The 20,923-nt window shown below is 52.7% G+C and overlaps 1 protein-coding gene across 2 annotated transcripts in view; it reads left to right on the top strand.

Moving 5' to 3' along the window:
* DPF3 (double PHD fingers 3) overlaps positions 1–14,751 on the top strand; it is a 270,407-nt gene extending 255,656 nt beyond the window's left edge. The window contains exons 11-12 of one of the 2 annotated variants that reach the window (XR_005791035.1): positions 4,385–4,466; positions 4,986–5,017. Coding sequence is in view for 1 of the 2 variants with exons in the window: in XM_040477592.1 (XP_040333526.1) it covers positions 4,385–4,466; positions 4,986–5,056 (153 nt within the window). In the remaining variant the exon portion in view is untranslated. Of the gene's footprint in view, positions 1–4,384; positions 4,467–4,985 lie in introns of both variants that reach the window. The other variant, XM_040477592.1, reaches the window with a different exon arrangement.
* The last annotated feature ends 6,172 nt before the right edge of the window (positions 14,752–20,923 follow it).

The following is a 20,923-nucleotide window of genomic DNA, read 5'->3' as shown; positions in this document are numbered from 1 at the left end:
AAAGTGCACACCCTTGTAATCTTCTCATGAAAAAAGATCAGACAAACTCAAATTGAGTGACATTCTACAAAATCACTGGCCTAGATTCTTCAAAAGTATCAAGGTCGTGAAAGACAAACCGAGAAGCTGTCACAGATTCAAGGACACTAAGAATACATGACAACTAAATACAATGTGAGATCCTGGACTGGATGTTGGGAAAAGAGACAGAAGTGGGAAAACTGGTGAATTTCAAATGAGGCTTGCAGATTAGTCAATAGTATTATGTCAATGGTAATATCCTGCTTTTCATGATCGTCCTACCATAATGTAAGATGTCAACACTAAGGGAAGCTGAGTAAAGTGGGTACAGAAACTCTCTGCAACTTTCTCCACGACTAAAATTATATCAAGATAATAAACCAAAAAATAAAGGGATGTTTCCCTAGCTTCTTCCAAAGGTGACAAGGTTTGTTTTTGTTTTTTTTTTTTATAAATAGTATCTTTATGAACCCAAGGATTTAAATATGTCTTATTTGTTTCAATCCATTACAGTTAAAATTGTCCTATATTTGACCAGCGAGAATGTAATCAGGTTGGATCTTGAGTCCTTTAGACATGACCCCAATAATAGTATTTGATGGTTTCCTTGCTTTCCAATATGTGAAGTTATTTATACATTTCATGCCCTGGACCTGGAACCAGCCATTTCTTCAAGGACCTCTGGTTCATTTCAGTCAGCAATGATCTTTAGAGAACATAATAGGGGTACTAGGGGTGCTAATTTTTACCTCATTAGTCATTGTTTTGGGGCATTTTTAATGGATACAGCTAGAAAATATGTTTTTGTTTGTTTTAAAGACAAAAATGCTGAATTTGTATGGATACTTGAATTTATACGGATACTTCTAATTCATACTCAGGAATAACTATAGGGTTTTTACTTAACTTCATTGGTCTTACATCTGTATTTTCTTTCAAGCATGTCAAAATTCTTCTCAATAACAACATAATCATTCATTTGATACGTACAAGTTTCAGAATATTAATTCCACTATTACCACCAAAAATATGATTGCTGAAAGGGAATATATTTTTATATATACACATACACACACACTTATTTTTGTTTAAAACTAAGATGATGACTAAGGATGTACAGTCAAACTACTTGATTTAGAGTCACTTGAAATAGTTACTTTCTGTGTGGTTATGCCATCAACTCATACATGATTAGATTCACTTGTTTCATTTTTCTTTTATTTTTAGAGAAATTACAGTGTGAATTTTGTCTTGTGACTATGCAAAATATTTACTGGTTCCAGAATCGGGTCTATTAAAACAAACAGGATATTCAAGAAAATCTGTCTGCTATTCCTACTCTTTCACACTATTCCCTCACTCTGCTCATAGGTGGCCCTTTAAAAAAATTATGGCTTATCTTTCCTTTCTACTTAAATATAACATTATATGTATATATGTATGAAGCTGTAAGAATTCAGGTGTATGAACCCATACGCATAATGAATCCAGGAAAAAAAAATGCTTTTTCTTGGAAAATAGTAACAAACACACCTGTTTTCCTCACCTTGCTTTTTTACTGGATATCTTTGAGATTACTCCACCACAGTATTTAGACATAATCTTCATTTCTTCCCACAGCTGCATAGTTCTTCATTAGTTAATTCAAACAGTCTCTTGTTGATAGACATTTGGGTTAGTCCTGGTCTTTGGCTTTACCAACAGTGTTAATACAGAGGTTTCTCATTGACTGTAGGAGAGGAATCAAGGGTGAGGCTGCTTGGGCAGTAGGGTACCTCTCACATAGGCAGGGATTTGCCATGCACATTCCAGACTAGGGTTCCCATTCTGCTGGAACTATAGCCATTGTGCTGGAACTGGTTCTCTGGTACTTGGGAGTAAGAGGTTCTTAAATTATGTTTTTCATGGGGGTTACCATGAGCTGGCCGATCTGGGTGGACCTGACAAGCAGTTATCCTGAAAAGCACATGGAAAAGAAGAGAATGTGGTACTAGACAATAATCAACCCATGAAAAATGTATTTATATCTAGAGACACCTGGTTTCCCTTTGGGAAAGTCTAATCCACTGTATTCTACCTTCTTGTACTTCTTGTGTCAGCGCTATAGTAGGAGTCATGTGTCTTAAAGACTTTGGTAATACTGTTTCTGACAAGTCTCTCCCTATTTTCTGTCCCCATCCTAACTTGTTCCTCCTTGTATTATTCCTAAATCATATGGTCATATAGCTTACTTCAGCTCCAAAATAGTGGTGTACATTTTTTGGCGTAAACCACGCCATCCTGGTTTTCATCCTAACTCTCTGACTGCTGCCTTAGTCTCTTTTTTCTCTGCTTGTCCCTTAAAGTTGGTATTCCCAAGGGTCTGTTTTTGGCCTTTATCTCAGTAACCTTTTTTGAGTCCTTGATATTTCAGAAAATTCAATGACAGCTATGGACTTACTCTTTTCTCCGAAAAATGTACATTTGTGCATATAATTTCAAATTTGTTCATATAATTTCAAGAAATTAATGGACATCCCTCCGTGAGTTCAAGTTCAAGGACATCTGTAACATATCACGGGCTTCCTCTCTTAGGACCTCCATTGTCATCTTAATCACCAATGTCTCCCAAATCCATATCTCATGATCAGGCGTCTTTCCTGCTGTCCGGCTGCCTCCAGGGCATCTCCACTGCATGATCTGTGGACGTATATAACATATCTCTGGCTGAGGTTGCCTTCTATGTCCCACGTCTCTACTCTTCCGCCCATGTCTCAATGGGTGGTTGTATCATCTGGCTTGCCGACCAAGCCACGACCCAGTAATGTTCTTGATTTCTTCTTTATCATTTTCTACATCTAATCAATAACTTTCAAATGGGAACAGGACCCTTACCTTTTCCCCATGCCACAACCCTAGTTCAGAGTTCACCTCTCACCTGGATGGTGGTAGTGCATCCTAAGCAGCCTTTCAGCCTGCAGAACGAACCTCCTTCCACCCAGGTATCTATTCTTACACAGCAGCTTGTGAGATCTTTCTAAATTCCATGGGTGACCAGTTTACTCCTCTGTTGCTAACTCTTCAAAAGCTTCCCATTGCACCACTGAAAGGTGTTAGTATGATTTAAAAGAGAAAAAAAAAAGTCTTTCATGATATCTCCTGCCTTATTGCTTGCTCACTGGGGTTTCCAAGTTCAATATCTACTTTTTCCAGGATCTCCATACGGAGGGGTGCCAGGGTGAGATTTGATACAAAACTTAGTTTTGCAAACGTCTTATAAGGCATCCAAGCAGGTCCAAAGAATAGAGCAGAGCTGAACCTGGATAATGGGGACCAGATCACAAACACATCGCTACTGTGTGCCAGTTCTGAAGGAAATGTGGAGATGAGTTCAGACAAGGTTCTGCCCCAAGGGCCTGGCGATCTGTAAAGGAGAGGACAAAGGAGGCACATTCCGAAAGGAACTATTCCAGAAAACAATTGTGTGTACATGTCTACTCCACACGTGGCTTTGTGGCCTAAAGCAAAATGCAATTAAATGTCAGAGGGCACTATGGGGATGCAAGAGGGGAGAGAGAACTTCCATTGGATGTAGATTAGTGACATCTCTGTAGAACAGAAGAGCTGGAAGACTTGAGGTGTGTAGGGAATGGTCCAGAAGAGCAGGGGTCAGGGGCTGGGAGAGTGTCCAGGAACAGGAGCAAAGGTGTATACTGTGTCTTTGGAAGTTAAACACAGCGCTAGAGGGTCCTGTTCTCACCTGGGCTCCAGCCTCCAGCCCCTGACGAGGCATTTGGGATCTGGAAGGTGGCATCACATCACATGCATTTCTCTATATTGGCATAATGAAATCCTGCAAAGGTTCTGAGTTGTCATAGATGTTACCATCAAGTATGGTTGTTGCCCATTTCACAGATGGAAAGGGTAAGGCTAAGAGGACTTCAGTTAAAATTTTCAAACGCTTAAAGTTCTTTCTATGCACTAGGCAGTCACCATGGGGAACACAGAAATGCAGTAAAGTGTTTTTCTGCCTTATGGAGACAGGGTTACTGGCTACAGGAGTTCAGAAGAATAAGGAATCTCTTTAAGCTTGAAAGTGAGGTGGTAGTCAAGGAAGGCTTCTTGGAGGAGGTATGATTTGATCAGAACCCTAAAGTGGGGGTAGGGTTTGCATAGTTGGGGAGGCAGAGGAGGAGTTTCCAGGTATGGGCAGAACACAAAGCATATTCAGGGGACAGGGAAGACTTCAAACGGGGCCTGGAAAGGGGCATTCAGGAAGGTGGATCCGCACAGAATCGGCTGGAGGAGTAGGTGGGGGCCGGACGCTGGCCCTAAATCATTCACGCTCTCTCTCTTCCTCTCCACCTATTCTGTACTCCGCCAGGACCAGCTGCTCTTCTGCGATGACTGTGACCGTGGCTATCACATGTACTGTTTAAATCCCCCGGTGGCTGAGCCCCCAGAAGGTAATGATGATGAGGTCGACAGTAGCCCCAACAGCTACTCCTACCGCGTCCTGAGCCCTCACTATGGTGCAGGCCTGTGCTGAGGCCTTTCCGTATCTTGTCTCATTTAATGATCACGATCCTTTGAAGTAGGTACGGCCACGGCCATTGTACAGATGAGAACACCGAGGCATGGTTCCACCCCCAGAAATGACAACTTGGGGGCCAAGGAGACGTTTCCTGGACATGTGGCAGAAGTGGTGGGGGAGGAAGCCTCCCCGGGGAACTGGCCTAGACCTGGTGGCTGCCAAGGAATGAGGGGCTTTACCGCAGTTCAGCTGATCGCCTCCGAGCACCTAACTTTTCTGAGCGGCACTTACCCTCTGCCGAGCTGCAGGCTCCGGCGCATTTTCAGGCCGGGGACTCAGTCTCTCAGCTGTGAAAGTCAAAAGAGAAACGGGGCTTGCGGGAGTTAGGGCCAAGGGGCGGGGCTTGAGGGTGCGAGAGCGGCTGCTGGTAACGCCATCTTGTTTCTTGCAGGAAGCTGGAGCTGCCACCTGTGCTGGGAACTGCTCAAAGAAAAGGCCTCAGCCTTTGGCTGCCAAGCCTAGGGCCCCAGGTTGCTGGAGAGGCTGAGGCGGAGCCCAGCTCAAACCAGATCAAGCCCCCGCTCCCATGTATCCAGACAGACCAACTGTAAGGAAAACCTGTGGTCACAGAGGGCATGGCCACGTAGAACCAAGAGGGTGAGGTGTCTGCTTACCTCCTACACACAGGTTCCGGTACTTCAGCCGTTCCCTCCTTGTTTCTACCAGAAGGATCTTGCACTTTTGAAGAACACCCCTAGCCCCGGCCCTGTGGAACCCCCTCACATTTACCCCAGCACTGAGGCCCTCTCACTGGCTCCCATTTTAAGGGAAGCTTGTTTTGTGACCACCTATCAGTCCTTCACGTGTAGTTTGGTGTTTTCTATCTATTGTGTTCCAAGAAATCCTCACACAGCCTCCCGCCTCCTGCTTCGGCTCTTCATCCTGAACTCAGCAGAGGAACAAAGGGCTGTGGAGAAGTTGTTATTTATTACAAGCCTCCCTGGAAACTTCTAGACTCAGAGTCGGGAGGCCATCTTGACGATGAAAATCCTTTTTTTGTTCCTTGGTCTCTGTGAAGAAAAAAAGCAGTTTTCTGGACCCCCAGCAGATACCTAGTGGTGTCTACAGCCAGGGTGGTCTCTTGATGGGGCTGGGGGGTGGGGAGGGTAATAGAAGTGCTGAGGAGTGGGCAGACACATTGGGAGGAAAATTCTGAGGCCCCGCCACAGCCCGTCAGTATTTGTTATCCATCAGGAGTGGCTTTGCAAAGGATCAGGCTTTGCAGTTCCTTAACCTTCTCAAGGGCATCCTTGAGGTGAGACAAGCCACAGCCAACGGCAGGGGACATGCTAAGGCTCTGCCTCCCAGCCAGCCTGGGCCTGGAGCTTTCCCTGGGACTAAAGAGCCAGGAAAGTGCGTGCGGGCTGCCCAGAATCTAAACATTGATACAAAGGACTGCAGCTCTGAGCAACCTTTCAGTATTGATGTGGCACCACGAATTCCTTTTCCCAAGTAATTTCTTCCTTCCACCCAGTGTATGTTTGCTACTATCTCCTGATACCCGACTCTGGAGATTTCAGGATGGGGAAGAGATGATTGTCACCTAAACAAATAACCGGGTCGGGGGCGGGGGGGGGGGGATGTGATTATTTACGATCACGGTGGCAACGACGCAGAATCCTCAGCTCGAGGGCTGCTCTTGTCCCCGAAGCTCCCCGGTACATGCTGGACTCTGGCTTTTTTTTTTTTTTTTTTTTTTAATGTTTTGAGAAGAAAGAGGTGGGAGGCTGAGCTTCCGAGAAATCTGTGTTGGAAGTCAGCCCCGAGGGCTGGAGCGGATCGGGCTGTCTTTGAATCTCGGTAGCAGTGGCAACGGCAGCAGCACACAATAACTGACACATTTCTGGAAAAATCATTTGCCCAAAGGGCAGGTCTCGGTGCGTGGGACCCTCGCGCATGCTCGGCTTCCCTGAAATCAGCCCCATCTCTGTGGTCCGGCTGCGTACAACAAAGGCCGAGGTTATTTTTAGTCCTTCAGCTCCTGAAGAAGGCCCTGGAGACTTGGGCTAGCTAGTTGGGCCACTTCTGCCCGGCAGAAGTGTTCGCTCCTCGACTTGGCAAGAGCCTCCCTCCCGGGCTAATTGCTCTTGGCCAGTGGACCCGGACAGCCTGGCAGAGTGACCTGTGGCAGGAGATGGGGGTCACTCTCCTGCAGGGGCCCATGGCCTCCGAGTGAGCTCTGTGTATACATAATGATCTTGTTTAAAGTGTCCTGTCCAGATGGGATTTGCATCTTCCTCATAAGATACTTCCTTCCCCCTGCTGTTTGGCGAACCTGTTTTTGGATGCTGGAGGTCCAGGGAGGGTTTCGAAAGCTGCTGTGTTTTCACGTCATCTGTTACCCAGACGGGTCACACCAGAGGGGCAGATGTCCTCTCCCGACTGCTCCGGCTCTCTGTCCTCCCACAAAAGCCAAAGTGGGGTGTCCTCAAAGGCTGACGATTGGTTTTGAAAATCACTTTGACTTAATTTTAGAGAAAAAAGTTACCAGAATGTTCCCAAATGCCGCAGTGGCTTTCATGTTTAAAAAGGAAGTCCGAAACCCAAAAGTGTGGCCCTGCTACTTGACAGGCCCTCTTTGGGGTATGTGCGCACATGTTCCCCACCTCAACACAGATGATGGGGTGGCCCTGTTCTACCTCCAGCCCCACCTGCTGCCCACAGAAGCTATGAGGAGGAATTGAATCTTGCAAGGCCAGGTGCTATAATCCTGCAGTGGAGGGACCGGGGAGTGCTCAGAGCTCTAGAAAGGACATTAGGAGGGTCCAGGGTTCCCTTCCCAGTCTCATGCCCTCTAGGCTGGGTCCAACCTTGTCCTCTTTGGAGATCTCAGTTTCCCCATCTGGAAAGTGGGGATAGCAAAGCCAGCTCGTGGGATGGCACTTCCAGGGTACTGAAAGAAGAAAGAATCTCCAGAGTCACATTTATCACTTGCTGTATTGAAACAGAGAAAGTGGTGGTAAACTTCAAATTGGTCTTTCTTTGAGCCCCAGAGGACGAGCTAGAATCATGGGATACACGTTGATGATCAGGGTTTTAGTTTTGTCTTTGCTACTCAGTAGAGCTGTGTGGCCTTGGGCAAGTCACTTAACGTCTCTGAACCTGTTTGCTCACCTATGAAAAAGAGATAATAATACTTTCCCTGCCTGCTCCACAGTGACAATGGGAGACCCAAAAGGCATAATGTTATATAGATAACCACTGGAAAGCAGCGCTTTCCAAGGAGGGATCCGAAATGACTTGTATGCCCCCTTCTCGTGTGAATTAGCCAAGGTTAGATGCCTTCTCAGAATCTCCCTTTTGACCAAAATGGGTTTATGTTTTAGGGGCTAGGCTGCCTGTGGTCAGGGCCAGTCGGCCGAAGCTGTGACAAGGAAACCGGGACCGTGCGTGGGTCTCCTGTTGGTGGGGGTGAGGGATTTACCCTGGGGTTGGGGATTTCAGAGTGAAGATACTTGAGATACTCCTTTCTTCAAGATCATCGTGGCCTAGAAGGGGGCACCGACTCCGGGAGAGGGCCGTAATTCAGTTCCGTGTGGCATTCGCTTAAAAACTGGTTTAAAGCCCAGCTCTGCTACTTTCTAGCTGGTTGACCTTGGGCAAGTGACTTTGCCCTTCTGAGGTTCATTTTCCACATCTGGGAGGTAGGGAGATGTGGCCTATCCAGTACGGCTGTTGCAGGGATTAGCAGTTTTGCTGGCGAAGATCCTGGCTCGGGGCCTGGCACGATGGAGGCCCCCACCCTGTGGCATCTCGTCACTGGGTATACAGGCCACCAAGGGGAGATAATGATGCTCTTGGCTGCCGGCCAGATCCCTGGAACAGCCCGAGTGCCTTTGCTCCACTTCACCCTGATACCGTGGCTCTAGCTGACCAGAGGGGAGGTGAGGCTACACGATCCAAGCCGGAAGTTGAAACCCTATGTTTCTGAAACACTGCTTATTGGGCCTGCAGCAAATCCAGCGCGGGCAACGGCGATGAGGAAATCCAGACAAGGCCTCTGTTAGGAGATTTACATCCTGATTTCCTTCTCACCCCCCCCCCCCCCCCACGGACTCAGAGCACCTGGAGCAGGATCCCAAGGCCTTCTGTCATTGCTCCAGGGCCAGGTGGGAAGTCCAGGCAGGCGGGGTGAGGAGCGGTGGCTTCCCAGGGGGGCCAGCTCAGATGTGTGGCTGGAAGTACGGTGTGTGAGCCGTGGGTGAGAAGGAGGGAGGCCAGATTCCTCCCGAGCTGGAGAAGATAACAGGTTTTAAGGTTGGGGGAGGGTTTGGATTTCACAGTGATGGTTTCATGATACCCTGGAGAGTTACACTCATGGTGCATTTTAGGCGTTGTGCTTTGAACACAGCACGAGATTCCTTTCGGCCCTCCCCTTTAAAAGTTCAGATATTTTAAGAAAGAAAAATGGGATGATTATTATTACTCTTCCTATTGGGGGCAAGTTTAGGAGACAGACCTGTGCTCTTGAAGAAAGACTGCCGGCAACTTCAGGCTTTAGACTCAGAGAAGAGGGGCCCCTGGTTTGCTCTCTGAGTCTGTGTTTGTTGGGGGGTGCAGGGAGCCCCAGGGACCACCTTTCCTGTCCCTGGGCCGGTTCTCAGCCTGTTACCAATGGGAGGACCCAGGCCCTCCCCTGCTGCCCACCACAGGCCCCTCCCTCCCCAGGATGTGCCTATGTCACACCCCAAGGAAATGGTGGCTCCCTGGGCCAGAGTCATGCTCACACTCCCAGGGAAGATGCCCAATGTGCCACACCGGGCTCCTTATCGCAGCTGTGCATTGGCGTCTCCTGTGGTGGTTCGTATCCCTGTAGTGGTGTCACCTGTAGAGAGGGAGGGGGGAAGGGGGCCTAGAGGAAGGAGGTGGGGAGGGTCAAAGGTCTTTCAGGTTCGGCAAAGCACAATGAAGGCAGGGGAGGGTCCTTGAGGAGGGGACCAGAAACCTGATTTCCACTTAGAAGTCCCGGAGCTAAATGGCTAGAGGGTGTGGGCCGGGGAGGCCGGAGTGCTTCCACCAGCTCAGGTGCCTTGAATGTGGGAGGACGAATGGAGCCCTTAGACACACGGACCGGGGGGGCTTCCTCTGAGCATCTCAGCAGCTGCTCCTGGGAAGGCCTGGCCCCCTCTCCATGCTCCTAGCCCAGGCTGCTGTGAAGAGACGCCCCAAAGGAAGCACCTCAGGAAGCAGGGATGGGGAGGGGTCTGGGCCTTGCCTGGGCCTCATCCAGCTGGTCTCCCGGAATGAACAGGGGGCTCCCCGTGGGAGAGAAAAGATCTGGAAGTCGGTGGGTTCCCAGGGAAGGCTCTGAGCGAGCCCTGGCTGTGTGTCCCCGCAGACAGCTGAGACCTGAGGTGACTCCCCAGGGTCCTGGGTGGCTGTGCTGCGGTGGGGGCAACAGGAGTCAGAGGGTACAGGAATGCCCCTCGGTCAGTCTCTGTGTTCCCAGCTGCCTCCCTTTCTTTGCTCCGGTGCCTTGAAAGAGGGTCACTCCAGGGTTTCCCCCTCTTTGGCCCCACCAAGAGAAGGAAACATTTGTGCTGATGGTGACATTTCCCAGGGCAGGCCAGAGGAAGGCAGGAACCGGGACTGGCTGGCAGCCAGAACCCTCTTCGGCAGAGATATAAATACTAATAATGACCTCTAGCCCAGGCAGCGAGCAAAGTGGCCGTTCAGGACGGCACCGACCCAGTCTGGCACATAAACACTGCTGCGGTGGGAAGAGGAGAGTGGGTGAACGGTCCCTGTAGGACATGGGGGAGGCCCTTGAGCCCCTCTATTTTCCCTCAGCAACATCCCCACGTTATGTTTATGCCACTGCGTCCTGTCTGGCTGCCTCTCTGCATCTCTATTATTTCTATCAGTGTTATTAATATTGATGATGAAAACAGGGACACACAAAAAACACACACCCTCCCTTAACAAACTAAAAGTGAACCTATGTGTGGCTCCAGGACAAGAGGGAGAGCCTGTTTGTCCAAGGAGTGGGGGAGGGGGCGCTCTTTCCCTGAGGTCCAGCCAGGCCCACCCCTGCTTCCGGCCCCTGCACAGCGCAGGGGGTGAGTCTTGTTCTTGGAGGGTCACTGGCCCATGGACTCTCTTCCCTCTTCCCTCACTCACCTCTGCTTCTCTGGGGGACACGTTTGGCAATGGTTGTGGACTCCATTCTGCTTTCTGTCAAAGGGATGCACAGATTTTATGGGCTGGAGTTGGGATTGTGGTTCTTATTGACTTTGCCCTTCCATGTTTACTCCCCCCACCCCACCGCACCCCAGACCTTGGTTCTCCTCTTGCAGGGCCTGCCTCCTCCCTTCCTGCCCTTGCCCCTCCCTGCCCTCCTGCCAAGCTAGATGCTGAAGGGTGGGATGGTGGCAGGAAGAAGAAGAAAATATACCCCCTGCACATTTTCAACATGTAGTTGAAAAGGCCTAAATTAGGTACTGGGCGGGGGGGGGGGGGGGAAGGAAAGACACATTGCGAGATAATATGTGAGTGAGAGCATGAAAATACAGCACGGTTATCTCGGAGCGGAGGTGGCGGCAGGGCAGGTGGCGGGAGAGGCGGGGTAGGGAGGCAGAGAGCCCTGGCTTCCCGACGCATCTGGTCCATCAGTGTGCCATTTGGGAAAGCAGGGAAGTCGCGCCGTGGCAGCAAATGGTCAGATGCCCAGGGAGCCTTTGTGCCTCTGGCTGGGAAGAGGAGGGATGTCCATTCTGGCTGCTTGTCGTTTATCTGCCGCGTTTGCCCAGGGGGCATTCGTGCTCGGATGGAAGATGTGCACATTTCTTGCCCACTGTGAGGGATTGCCAGGCAGGCTGGTACGGGCTGAGACACTTGGCAGGGCACCCGTTCTGTGCAGGGCGGCCCACAAAGCCCTAGAGCGGCTGGGAAAAAACGAACCACATCCTGGCCCAGGCTTCGACCTGCTTTTCAGCTCTAAAATCACACTCGGTCTCAGCCCTCTGACCACACGCCAGGTAGCGTACCATCAGGGAAGGTGTGTGCGTCTCTAGGTCTCTTTCCTTGTGTTCATGCATATTCATCCACAGAAGAGGAGCAGGCTAAGTATTCAGTTGTTCCCACCTTCTGGGAGTTTGGGCGAGGTGGGGCGGGGGAGGGGAAGAACACGGTCGACCTCAGCCTAGTTGCCAGTGTCCGTCTGCCCAAGCACTGGCTGCTGCCCTTGGAAGGTGACCCTGAGCCTCCGTGATGACGAAGGCACCTGGGTTGGCGTGTGCCGAGCGGCCAGAGGACCGGAGGCCGTGCCTCCAAATCCTGCCTTGGCCTCCTGGGGTGGCGGGCAGGGAGGTGCAATTGGCAGGGCCTGATGAGAGCTGGACAGTGACACTCACAACAGCCTTGCCCAGTCCCCACTGGAAAGAGCAGGGGGGCATGGTGGGAGGAGGGCCTCACGCTCAGACCGGGTGGACGCCCACGGAGACCCCCGCCAGCCTGTCTCGGCCTCCTGCGCGGTTCTAGCATGGCGGCGGGAGGCAGGCGTCGGGGAGAGGCCCGGCGCTGGAGGCGTTTCCAGGAAACCCCCTCTGCCCACCTTTGGCCAGGTGCTCATCGGCTCCTGACTTCGTGCTTCACTGGACTCCCTGTTGTCTGAATTGACAGCATCAGGAATACACCATTTGTTCCATCCCCCCCTTTCCTCTGCACATGTGACAGCCGGATTTCAGCTGCTCACCGTTATTCCCCGAAGCAGCCACACTGAGCTCGCTTTCAAGCTGGATGCCCGGGCTTGGGCGAAGTCACGTCATCTGCCCTCGCGTGGGCCTTAGCGCAGAGCTGGCCTAACGCAGCCTTCGGCCTCTCCGCTGGAGACGCCCTGAGAAGGCTCTTTGGGGTCCCTGGCCAGCACACGGCTGTGAGCGGGCAGAATTTGGGGACCTCTGGCTTCCGTGATGCCTGGCTGTGAGACTGGTTTTGAAGCGTTTGAGAACCTGAAATGCTCTCTGGGGTCTGACCCACCGCCCACGTGAAAGCCGGTGGTTCTTTTGAACCAAGCCTCCTTTGAATGACCCGGATTCCCCCCGGTCTCCCGTGCTGGTGGCAGCAGAGTGGGGTGGGTCCTCTGACTTGGATCCGATCCGGGCCAGACTGGCCGCACCGCACCCAGGCAGAGGCCTCAGACTCTGAGCCCACTGGCCCCCTCAGCTGCATGCGGGATGGACCCGGGAGTGGGAGAGCTCTGCTGGCCCCGCGGGCTGAGCTCGGAGAGGGTCTTCCCTCCCACCTCCACGCGAGCAGACTCTCAGGCTGCGAACACAGTCTGCTCACACGCCCTCCCAGCCGGATGTGGACACCCTGGGCCAATCAGGAAATGGACACCTGAAGGAGAGACTGGGCAGTCCGCGTCACACGGTGCAATGGTGCAAGAGCCCGTCCTCAAGTAGGTCTGCCCCCCACCCCCACGACGTGTTTGGGCTGAGGGCGATCTTAAAGCCCGGTTTTGCGAACATTCCCTTTTGAGAGCCAAGAGATGGAGCATCTGTGCCCAGAAGCCAAGAGAAATGGCTTTTCCTCTTCCAGTTGCCTGATGCCCCACCGTGTTCCTCGCCAGGAGGAGGCTGGTTCTGGTGGCTGGGGTGGGGGCTGCCCCCGCATATGAACCCCTCGAGTTCCGAGTGGGCTGGGGTAGAAAGGGTGAAGGGGTCCCTTAGGAGGAGGTGCCTGCCCGAGTGCTGTGTGAGGAAGCTCATGCCTGTGCGGGTTCTGGGAAGGGCGTGGAAGCCCTCTGGTTGACTCAGAGTTGGAGAAGTCTGGGAAGGGGGTCAGTTTAAGTCCTTACTGCGCTGTCTCAGCTGGTGAGTAGACCCCGGGTGCCTCGCAGCCTCAGGAATTTATTGCCCCCAGGCTGCTTTGGCTGTATTTGCAAAGGGTACCCCTGGAAATGCGCCGGCGATCTCCTATTGCTGTGTCTCCATGTACGTCTCTGGACGTGAAGACGTGATGCAAACCTGAGGTCACCTTCTCCCAGGTGGGGGCACAAGAGAGGGAAGCCCCTTTCCACGGTGCACCCCCATCATTCCAAAGTGCTTTCTTGTCTCCTGTACTCTCGCACTGCTCCCCACCTCGGCTCTTTCTGAAACTCGTAGCCATCAAAGAACGGCCGAGAGAGCTGGCCTTGGTGAGCTCTAATGAGATGCCTGCTAATGAGGGTCTTCCTTTTATGCTCCCTTGGACTCCCTCCCCCCGTCCCCCCACCCCCGGACCTAAGGTTCCAGCATCACATTACCTTCCGCTGACTGGACAACTGAGGGGCTTTTCCTTGAGCTGCTTGGGTGCTTCGGAAAGTGTCCAGGACTGAGGCTGGCACAGTTTCCGTGAGGTTAGAGAGAAGGGCTACCGGCTTAGGAAGTCGGATGTAATGGTCTGAGCGAGAGATCCCCACTGGCTCCTCTGAAAAGCAACCGCGGCAACAGACACATGAAATCTCCCACGCCCACCCCCTGACCCTTTCGGGTGTGACGTGATGTAGTGTCAGTGTGTAGGGGTGTGTGTGCCACTCTTCCCCTGTCTTCTGGGGTGCTCCTTTCCCCTGAGTGTCAAGTCCCCCCCTCTACCGTGGCTCCCGAAGTGAAGAGTGCTGTGGTGTTTCTGCCCTCTCTTAGGGATGTATCGGGATCCCTCGTGTCTCGGTATTGGAGGTGAGGCCGTGCCACGCCTCCCACTGTCCTCAGGGGACGCGCAGGCTCTGTGACTTCCCAGACAGCTGGTGTATGTGACAGTCTCCAGGAGGATCTCCAGGTTGCAAACAGCCCACATCCCGATTTAGGCTCGCAGGAGGCAGAGGGGACTGCTTTGCTCAGGAAGGCTGCCTGGAGGGGCTCTCAGTGAACCAGGGCCCCTCCGTCTCTCCCTGCCTTTGCTTCTGTCCTGACCAGGTTCTGGGAGGAGGGCCTTGGAGAGGTCACCACCCAGAGCCAGCATAACGTGGGCATCAAGCAGTCTTGGGGACCCTGGACGTCCCAGTCCCTCTGCAGAGCCCTTGCACGTTCACAAAGACTGAGTCACAGGCCCCGTCCCTTCTTTGCTGTGGTTAGTATCTTGTTCTGTGGTTGGTTAGCAGTGTTGATGACCTATGTAGCGAATCTTTTTTGTCTGCAATTTAGAGAATGTGTAAACAAATAAAAGGCTTTGAAACTCTTGGGAACCTTTGGTTATTTCCCCCCTCCCACCACCAACCCAGTCGTCAACAAATCCACTGGAAACGTACAGATCCTGTGGGAGTGGGGCCCTTTCACACCGGGGTACACAGTGGGAAGACATATGTACGTGTGTGTGCGTTTGCTTGTGTGCACGTGCACGTATGTCAGGCTGCGGGGAAAGCCTGATGCCTACGTGTTTGCAAGGAGACCCCAGGAGCAACACGGGCCACGTCTCGGTTGTTGCTGGTGATGGCATTCTGACCCCCACAAGCTCTGGGGAGGCCTCGGTCCCTGCAGCTTTCGTGGGCACAGCAGACAAACACAACCTACAGCTTCACCGGAGAAGACCCTTCTGAGAGGCATCGGGAGAGAACCCCCTGGAACTTCCGGGGGAGTGGGGTTGGACGATTCACAGATGACTCAGGGCTGAGGTAAGGGGACGTGGTGGGGGAAAGACAGACCTCAGGCTCAGGACCATCTAGCAGAGCCAGCCGAGTCACCACCCCTCCCCTCTCAGGTCAGAAACGGCCTTCCATAAAAGGCAGTGGGATGGCCGCCCTGAGGCAGGAGCAAGAGGGCCTGTAGAAGACACATCTGCCCTGAGACCCTCCGGAGCTTAGCAACCACCTTAAAGGAGCAGCAGGACCCCCGACCCACACGGCCAGTGGTTTCCTGAGGCTCGCGAGCCAGGAGTCAGTCTTCCGAAACCACATGTAAGAAAAATCAGCAAATAAAGCCTGTCCCATGGGGCAGGCGTGTGCAGCCGAGAAGACAAGGCCCCACCCCTCACAGGGCTTGCAAGCCAGACAAGTAACAACATACGAATTGGGGGCAGTTGGGAAATGGGGGCGCTGGAACCCAAGCAGGGACTTCTGTCTCAGTCGGTCAGTGGGCTCTTAGTTGGAATTGACTGGGGGCTTTCCAGTAGGACATGGCTGGCCGTGGGGCTGGGTAGGCGCTCCCCTGTTCTCCGATAAGCATGGGTGTTAGTGCAGAGGTCCCCGCGTGCCTTCAGCCTCTCCTCTCCAAGCTTAACATGGGGCGGTTACTTGTGGCACGGGGGCCAGCGATGTGGCTGCAGACGAGCGCCAGCCAGCAGGTTGTCGAGGCATCTCTGCCGAGCGATGTCCCCACGCGGGGGGCCAGAGCGGAAAGGTAGACCCTTCGCCCAGAGTGAGACGTGGCACCATTCATGCCAGCAGCGGCGGGCGGGGTATAGGCTCATGACAAAGTCCAGCAGGAGAAGGCACAGGCAGCCACGCACAGGCCTTTCGTCTGCAGGGACGGGGGTGAGGTTTCCACTTTGACCCCAGCTTTGCATCCCGGTTGCTGAGCGAGGCGCGTGGTCAGCTGGGCCTGGGAGAGTTCTCTAATACAGCCCGGAGACTGATGTAGCTCTAGGGAGTCACAGGGATAGTGGAGGGAGGGGGAAAGTGGAGGGACCCTCCTTGTGTTCAAGTCAGAGCAGAGTGGATTTCCTCGGTTCTTTCCTCGGCGGGGGAGGACAAAGCATGGGACGGGGGTGGGATGGGGTAGGGGATTAAGAAGAAGGGATCAAGGGGAGAACACCCCATGTTAGAGAGAGCCTAAGGGTGTGGCATTGTGGGAGAGACATATGTGGTTTCCCCTTCTTGGAGCAGAGAGGACACTGGGAGAGGAGTCAGCAGCTCTAAGGTCCTGCCTTGTCTAGTTGGGTGACGTTTGACTTTTGTAGACCCAGGCATGAACTTCTATAAACTCGGGCAGGTTCGGGTAAGGAGCCACCTTCCGGATCAGGTGGATATGCACACGCGCACCCATATCCATCCTTCGCCCCCACAGCTTAGGCCCACCTGCCTGTGTCCCAGGTCCTCTGGGGTGCCTGGCAAAGCCTACCTCCACGCAGTCCCGTGGAACGGCAGGCTTCATGCCGGACACAATGAAGCCAGAGGGTTACGTTGTTCCACAACACTCGTTTTCCAGGTGAATTCTGCAGAGGCCTAGGCTTCCGGGAGGGTCTTTGGGGGTGTCGTGGGCCCTCGGAGGGCAGGGGTGGGAAAAAAAAAACTTTCTGAGTCCCAACCTTCAACTCAAGCCGTTGACCAGCACAACTGATTTCATCTATTTCGTATGTTGCTGGTTGTGCTGCTTTAAAAAAATCCCCAAATTTGAAAGCATCTTTGGGGCTACCTGGTAGGGGCCCGAAGGGTGTCCCCTGAGGCTGCGGCAGGCAGTGTGACGACAGGAGGCCGTCGTGGAACCGTGACCCTTGGCCAAGTACAGTTAGATAGGGTCTCTGCTCCCAGCTTTCCCCAAAGGGGGCCTGACTGCCCCCCCCCCCGCCCCGCACAACCGGGGGCTTCTCCTTTGGGTTCCTCTTAAGCGGAAGCAGAGGAACATCCGTGTCAGGACCAGGAGGCTTCACCTCCTCCTCTCTTGGGGGTCCCCGCGGCCTGCAGCGGCCACTGCCCTCCCTCCCCCCCACTCCCCACCCCGCCCTGGCCTACCTGGTGCTCTGCTTTCTGCTGTCACCTCCTTTCCTAAGCCCCAGCCCGTGAGTGCTTTCGCAGGGGCCAGAACAACAGTGTGCTCCCGGGGCGGGTGGGTTGAGAATGTTCGGGCTAAACTTGAGGTAATTAGCATTGTTAATGCTCGTTCTGTGATATCACAGCTGTGAGCCTCATTAAAGTGCTCTCCTGGGGGAGGCGAGCCGAGATTCAGGTGTCAGCTCCGCTCTGCACATCGCCCGCCTGCCATCGCCAAGCCTCATTCGGGGGCCCGTTGGCTCCCAGCCCTCCTGGCCCCCCCCCCCCCCCCCCGGGGGGGCTGGGGGCCCCCCCCCCCCCTCAGCTGGGCCTGGCTCCTCCCGCCTCTCCCTGCGGAAAGCTTCTCCCTTCCCCCCAAGGGAAGGAAGGGGAGCACCAGGGAGCGGGGGACCGCTGCTGTCCTCTCAGCTTTGAAAGCAAGGGTGCTCCCCTGGCAGGCGGCAGGGAAGCGAGCCGGTCCTCCCCGCACTGGGCACTGGGGCTTTTTATCCAGGGCTGATCCTTCCCCCTCTTTCCACCTTCGCAGAGAAAACCCAGAGTCTGGCGCCCGCCCCTCCTCTCCTGTCGAGGCCTCTCCTCAGAAAGAAACCCGAGTCCCTCCGGTTTTAATTTCTGAGATTCCTGATGGCTGGGAAGGGAGGCAGGGGACAGACTATTTGCCAAACAGAGAAATATGAAACGCTCTTCCACCCCCTTGAAACCTTGAGGAAAATAACGCTAGACCCACCAGGGACTAAACACAGGCTCAACCCCAAACAGAGGCAAAACACAACTCCAGAGAGCCTCCCCCGGCGTCTCGGGGTGCTGAGGAGGGCCGGCCGGTCGCTCCTTTCTGCTCCCCTTCCTCCCCTGGGTCCTCTGTGTCCGCAGAGGGGCTCGGAGGGGTCATCTAAGACATTTTTAATGAGCATAACTTTACCATCTCTTAGGAGCTATAGGCTTGAAGGATACAGAGTTCCATAGCAACGTTAGGACCTCTCAGTGGGCACAAGGGGTCAGCTGAGGGGACTAACACGTACACAAGTGACTTGAATTCAGGATGAGGTGACAGGTATGGTCCTGAACGTATACTGTGGGGGAGAACATACTCAGAAGAGCTAGGCTCCTTGGAGCAGAACACCCAGGGATGCGTGGGACTTCCACAGCAGGGATGTGCAATTCGGGGGCGGCTTTCCAAGCAGCGAGTGAAATGAGAGCAAAGGCCTCCTTTAATCTAGGGACGCTGGGCTGGCCTGGGACCGCTGTCTTAGGCACTGGGATCCAGACTGCCTCCCAGATCTGGGGTAAACTCTTCCACAGGGCCCTACTTACCATCATGGCTGCACAGAGGACCTCTTCTGAAGCTGAGAGCTGGTGCTGGAGGCTCTCAGAGTTCTTAACCTGTAGGAGATGAGCCTACGGTTTTTCGGCAACTGTCCTGCCATTTTGTTTGACGTGTGGGCTTGGATCCTTGCACCCCTCACTCCTTCTCCGCACGCTTTGCACATCCTCTCGAAGGACAGCTCCTTAAGCCGTTCTCAGCCCTTGGGGTCAGTCTGGCTCCTTTTTAGGGTGGTTTTCACAATCTTCATTTCACACAACTACTCAGAACTTCTCCAACCCTCCATCCTGTCTTTTGTCAATGTGTCTGAGTTGTGTTCTGTCTAGAAGGCCACCATCCACGCTCCATGCTCCCACCCTCTTGTGCTTCTATTCCCTCCACCTACAGCTTTAAGGCTCAACTCAGCCCTCTCTCCTCCTGGAAACTTTTCTGACTTGCCCAAGGAGGAGCTGCTATGGAGACCCCATTATGTTTGGTACATATCTCTTTCATAGTACCTGGCACTCCCTGCTCCATTTGCCAGCTTTCATGCTGGCCTCCCCCATGAGACTGAGCTCTTGGAAGGCATAGACTATGCCTTGTTCACTGTTGGATCCCAGCTTCCCTGTACATGTTTAATAATCGGATGGATGGATGGATGATGGTTGGATAGATGGATGGATGCGTATATGAGTGAGTGAGTGAGTGGTTGAATGAATGAATGAATGAATGAACAAATTAGAGGAAACAGGTGGGACGTAGAGCACAGTCTGCCTTACAGAAATAGGTCTTTCCCCCTCCCGGGGCAAGGCCCTGGCCAAATCAGCAGCAGGTCCTACACTATGGGTCCTGGCCCCTGTGGGGGAGGTGGCTCTGTTAGGTGGGAAGGACTCGGTGGCCAGGCCTTTACCCGTCTGTCTCTGCTGGATTACTACAGCCCACTTAAAATCTGAATCCTTCAGGTACCATTGCCTTAGTAACAGGGTCTCTATGAAGTGGGCCACCCTGTGTTCTTAAACGAAATCCGCTCTGCCCTTGAAGAAATAGTAAATTATGAAAATGATTTCCACGCCTCTCTGGGGCACAAAGGCCCGCATTCTCCTCAAAGAGCTCATAAAGGACCCTGAAAAAAATACATTATTAGATGAGTCCCTAAACAGACAACCAGAGGCTAAAGCCATTTGTAAAGAGCACCTAAAAGTACAGGGTTTAAAACTGGTGGTTTATACCTATGTTTTGATTTGAAAGGGCTAGGTAAGAATCTAGGCCCATCTTCTTCCAACCAGGATCTAACTTTGGAGGGGAGGAAATGAAGCCTCTGGGGTGATCTTTTAGTTGTGCTTTTGTTGTGCCATAAAATCATTAGCTTTCCTCTAGTTACGCCATTTAAAGAATATACATCGTACTCCTGTATGCTTTTCATTATGTCTTCAGGCCAAAATTATTGCCCGTGGGAATACAGTTCCAATAATGGAAGACAGTTAGAAAATACATTTCAATTATAAATGTCACCGGACTCTCACACTTAGGGACCTATTTGTTGACTGGAAGAAAAAACACCGGGAAAACTCATCCCGGTCTCAGTGCACGCTGTGAGGCTGCTGGTGGAGGGGGCTTTGGGGCCCTGAGAAGGCTTGCGGGGAGGACTAGAGCTGCCCTTCATGGTGACTATTGGTCAGCATGCTACATGACCTCCAGGAGCCTCCGCTGCCTCATCTGTAACACAAGGAAAAGGGGACCCATTTTGCAGAGTAGCTGTGAAGATTCAAGGCAGTCCCACGGGTCTAGTCCTGGCACATACGGTTGGTTCTCCCTCGGTCTCCTCCTACCACCCTCTCTCCCACCATTTAATGGCAGATGTGACAATAGCTTCGATCTAGAAGAAAGGGTAAGATCCTGCCCTCAAGACAGGATGAGTTCCCTTGAGACCTTCAGGCACCGTAGGGCCAAGGAAAGTATGGCAGTTGGGAATCAGAGAGATGTGGCTTTGCCTCTTCGTCTCTCAATAGAGATAATTACATCTGCCTTATACCTTGCCTCTGTAGGAAGGTTGAGACAACTCAGGTAAAGCTCTTGGCCCTGTACCTGGCACATGATAGGTGTCCACTAAATAGTTGTATGGCCTTATGTTGTTGAGTTCATCCTCAGAAACGAGGTGAACAGGGGGCGCCTGGGTGACTCAGTCAGTTGAGTGACTCTTGGTTTCAGCTCAGGTCATGATCTCATGGTTGTGAGTTTGAGCCCTATGTTGGGCCCTGCACTGAGCATGAAGCCTGCTTCGGATTCTCTCTCTCTCTCTCTCTCTCTCTCTCTCTCTCTCTCTCTCCATCCCTCTCCCCAGCTCCTG

Source organism: Herpailurus yagouaroundi, unplaced genomic scaffold, assembly GCF_014898765.1.
Source record: "Herpailurus yagouaroundi ecotype Mexico unplaced genomic scaffold, PumYag 141, whole genome shotgun sequence".
Classification (NCBI taxonomy): domain Eukaryota; kingdom Metazoa; phylum Chordata; class Mammalia; order Carnivora; family Felidae; genus Herpailurus; species Herpailurus yagouaroundi.
This window is presented reverse-complemented; position numbering and strand designations above follow the sequence as displayed.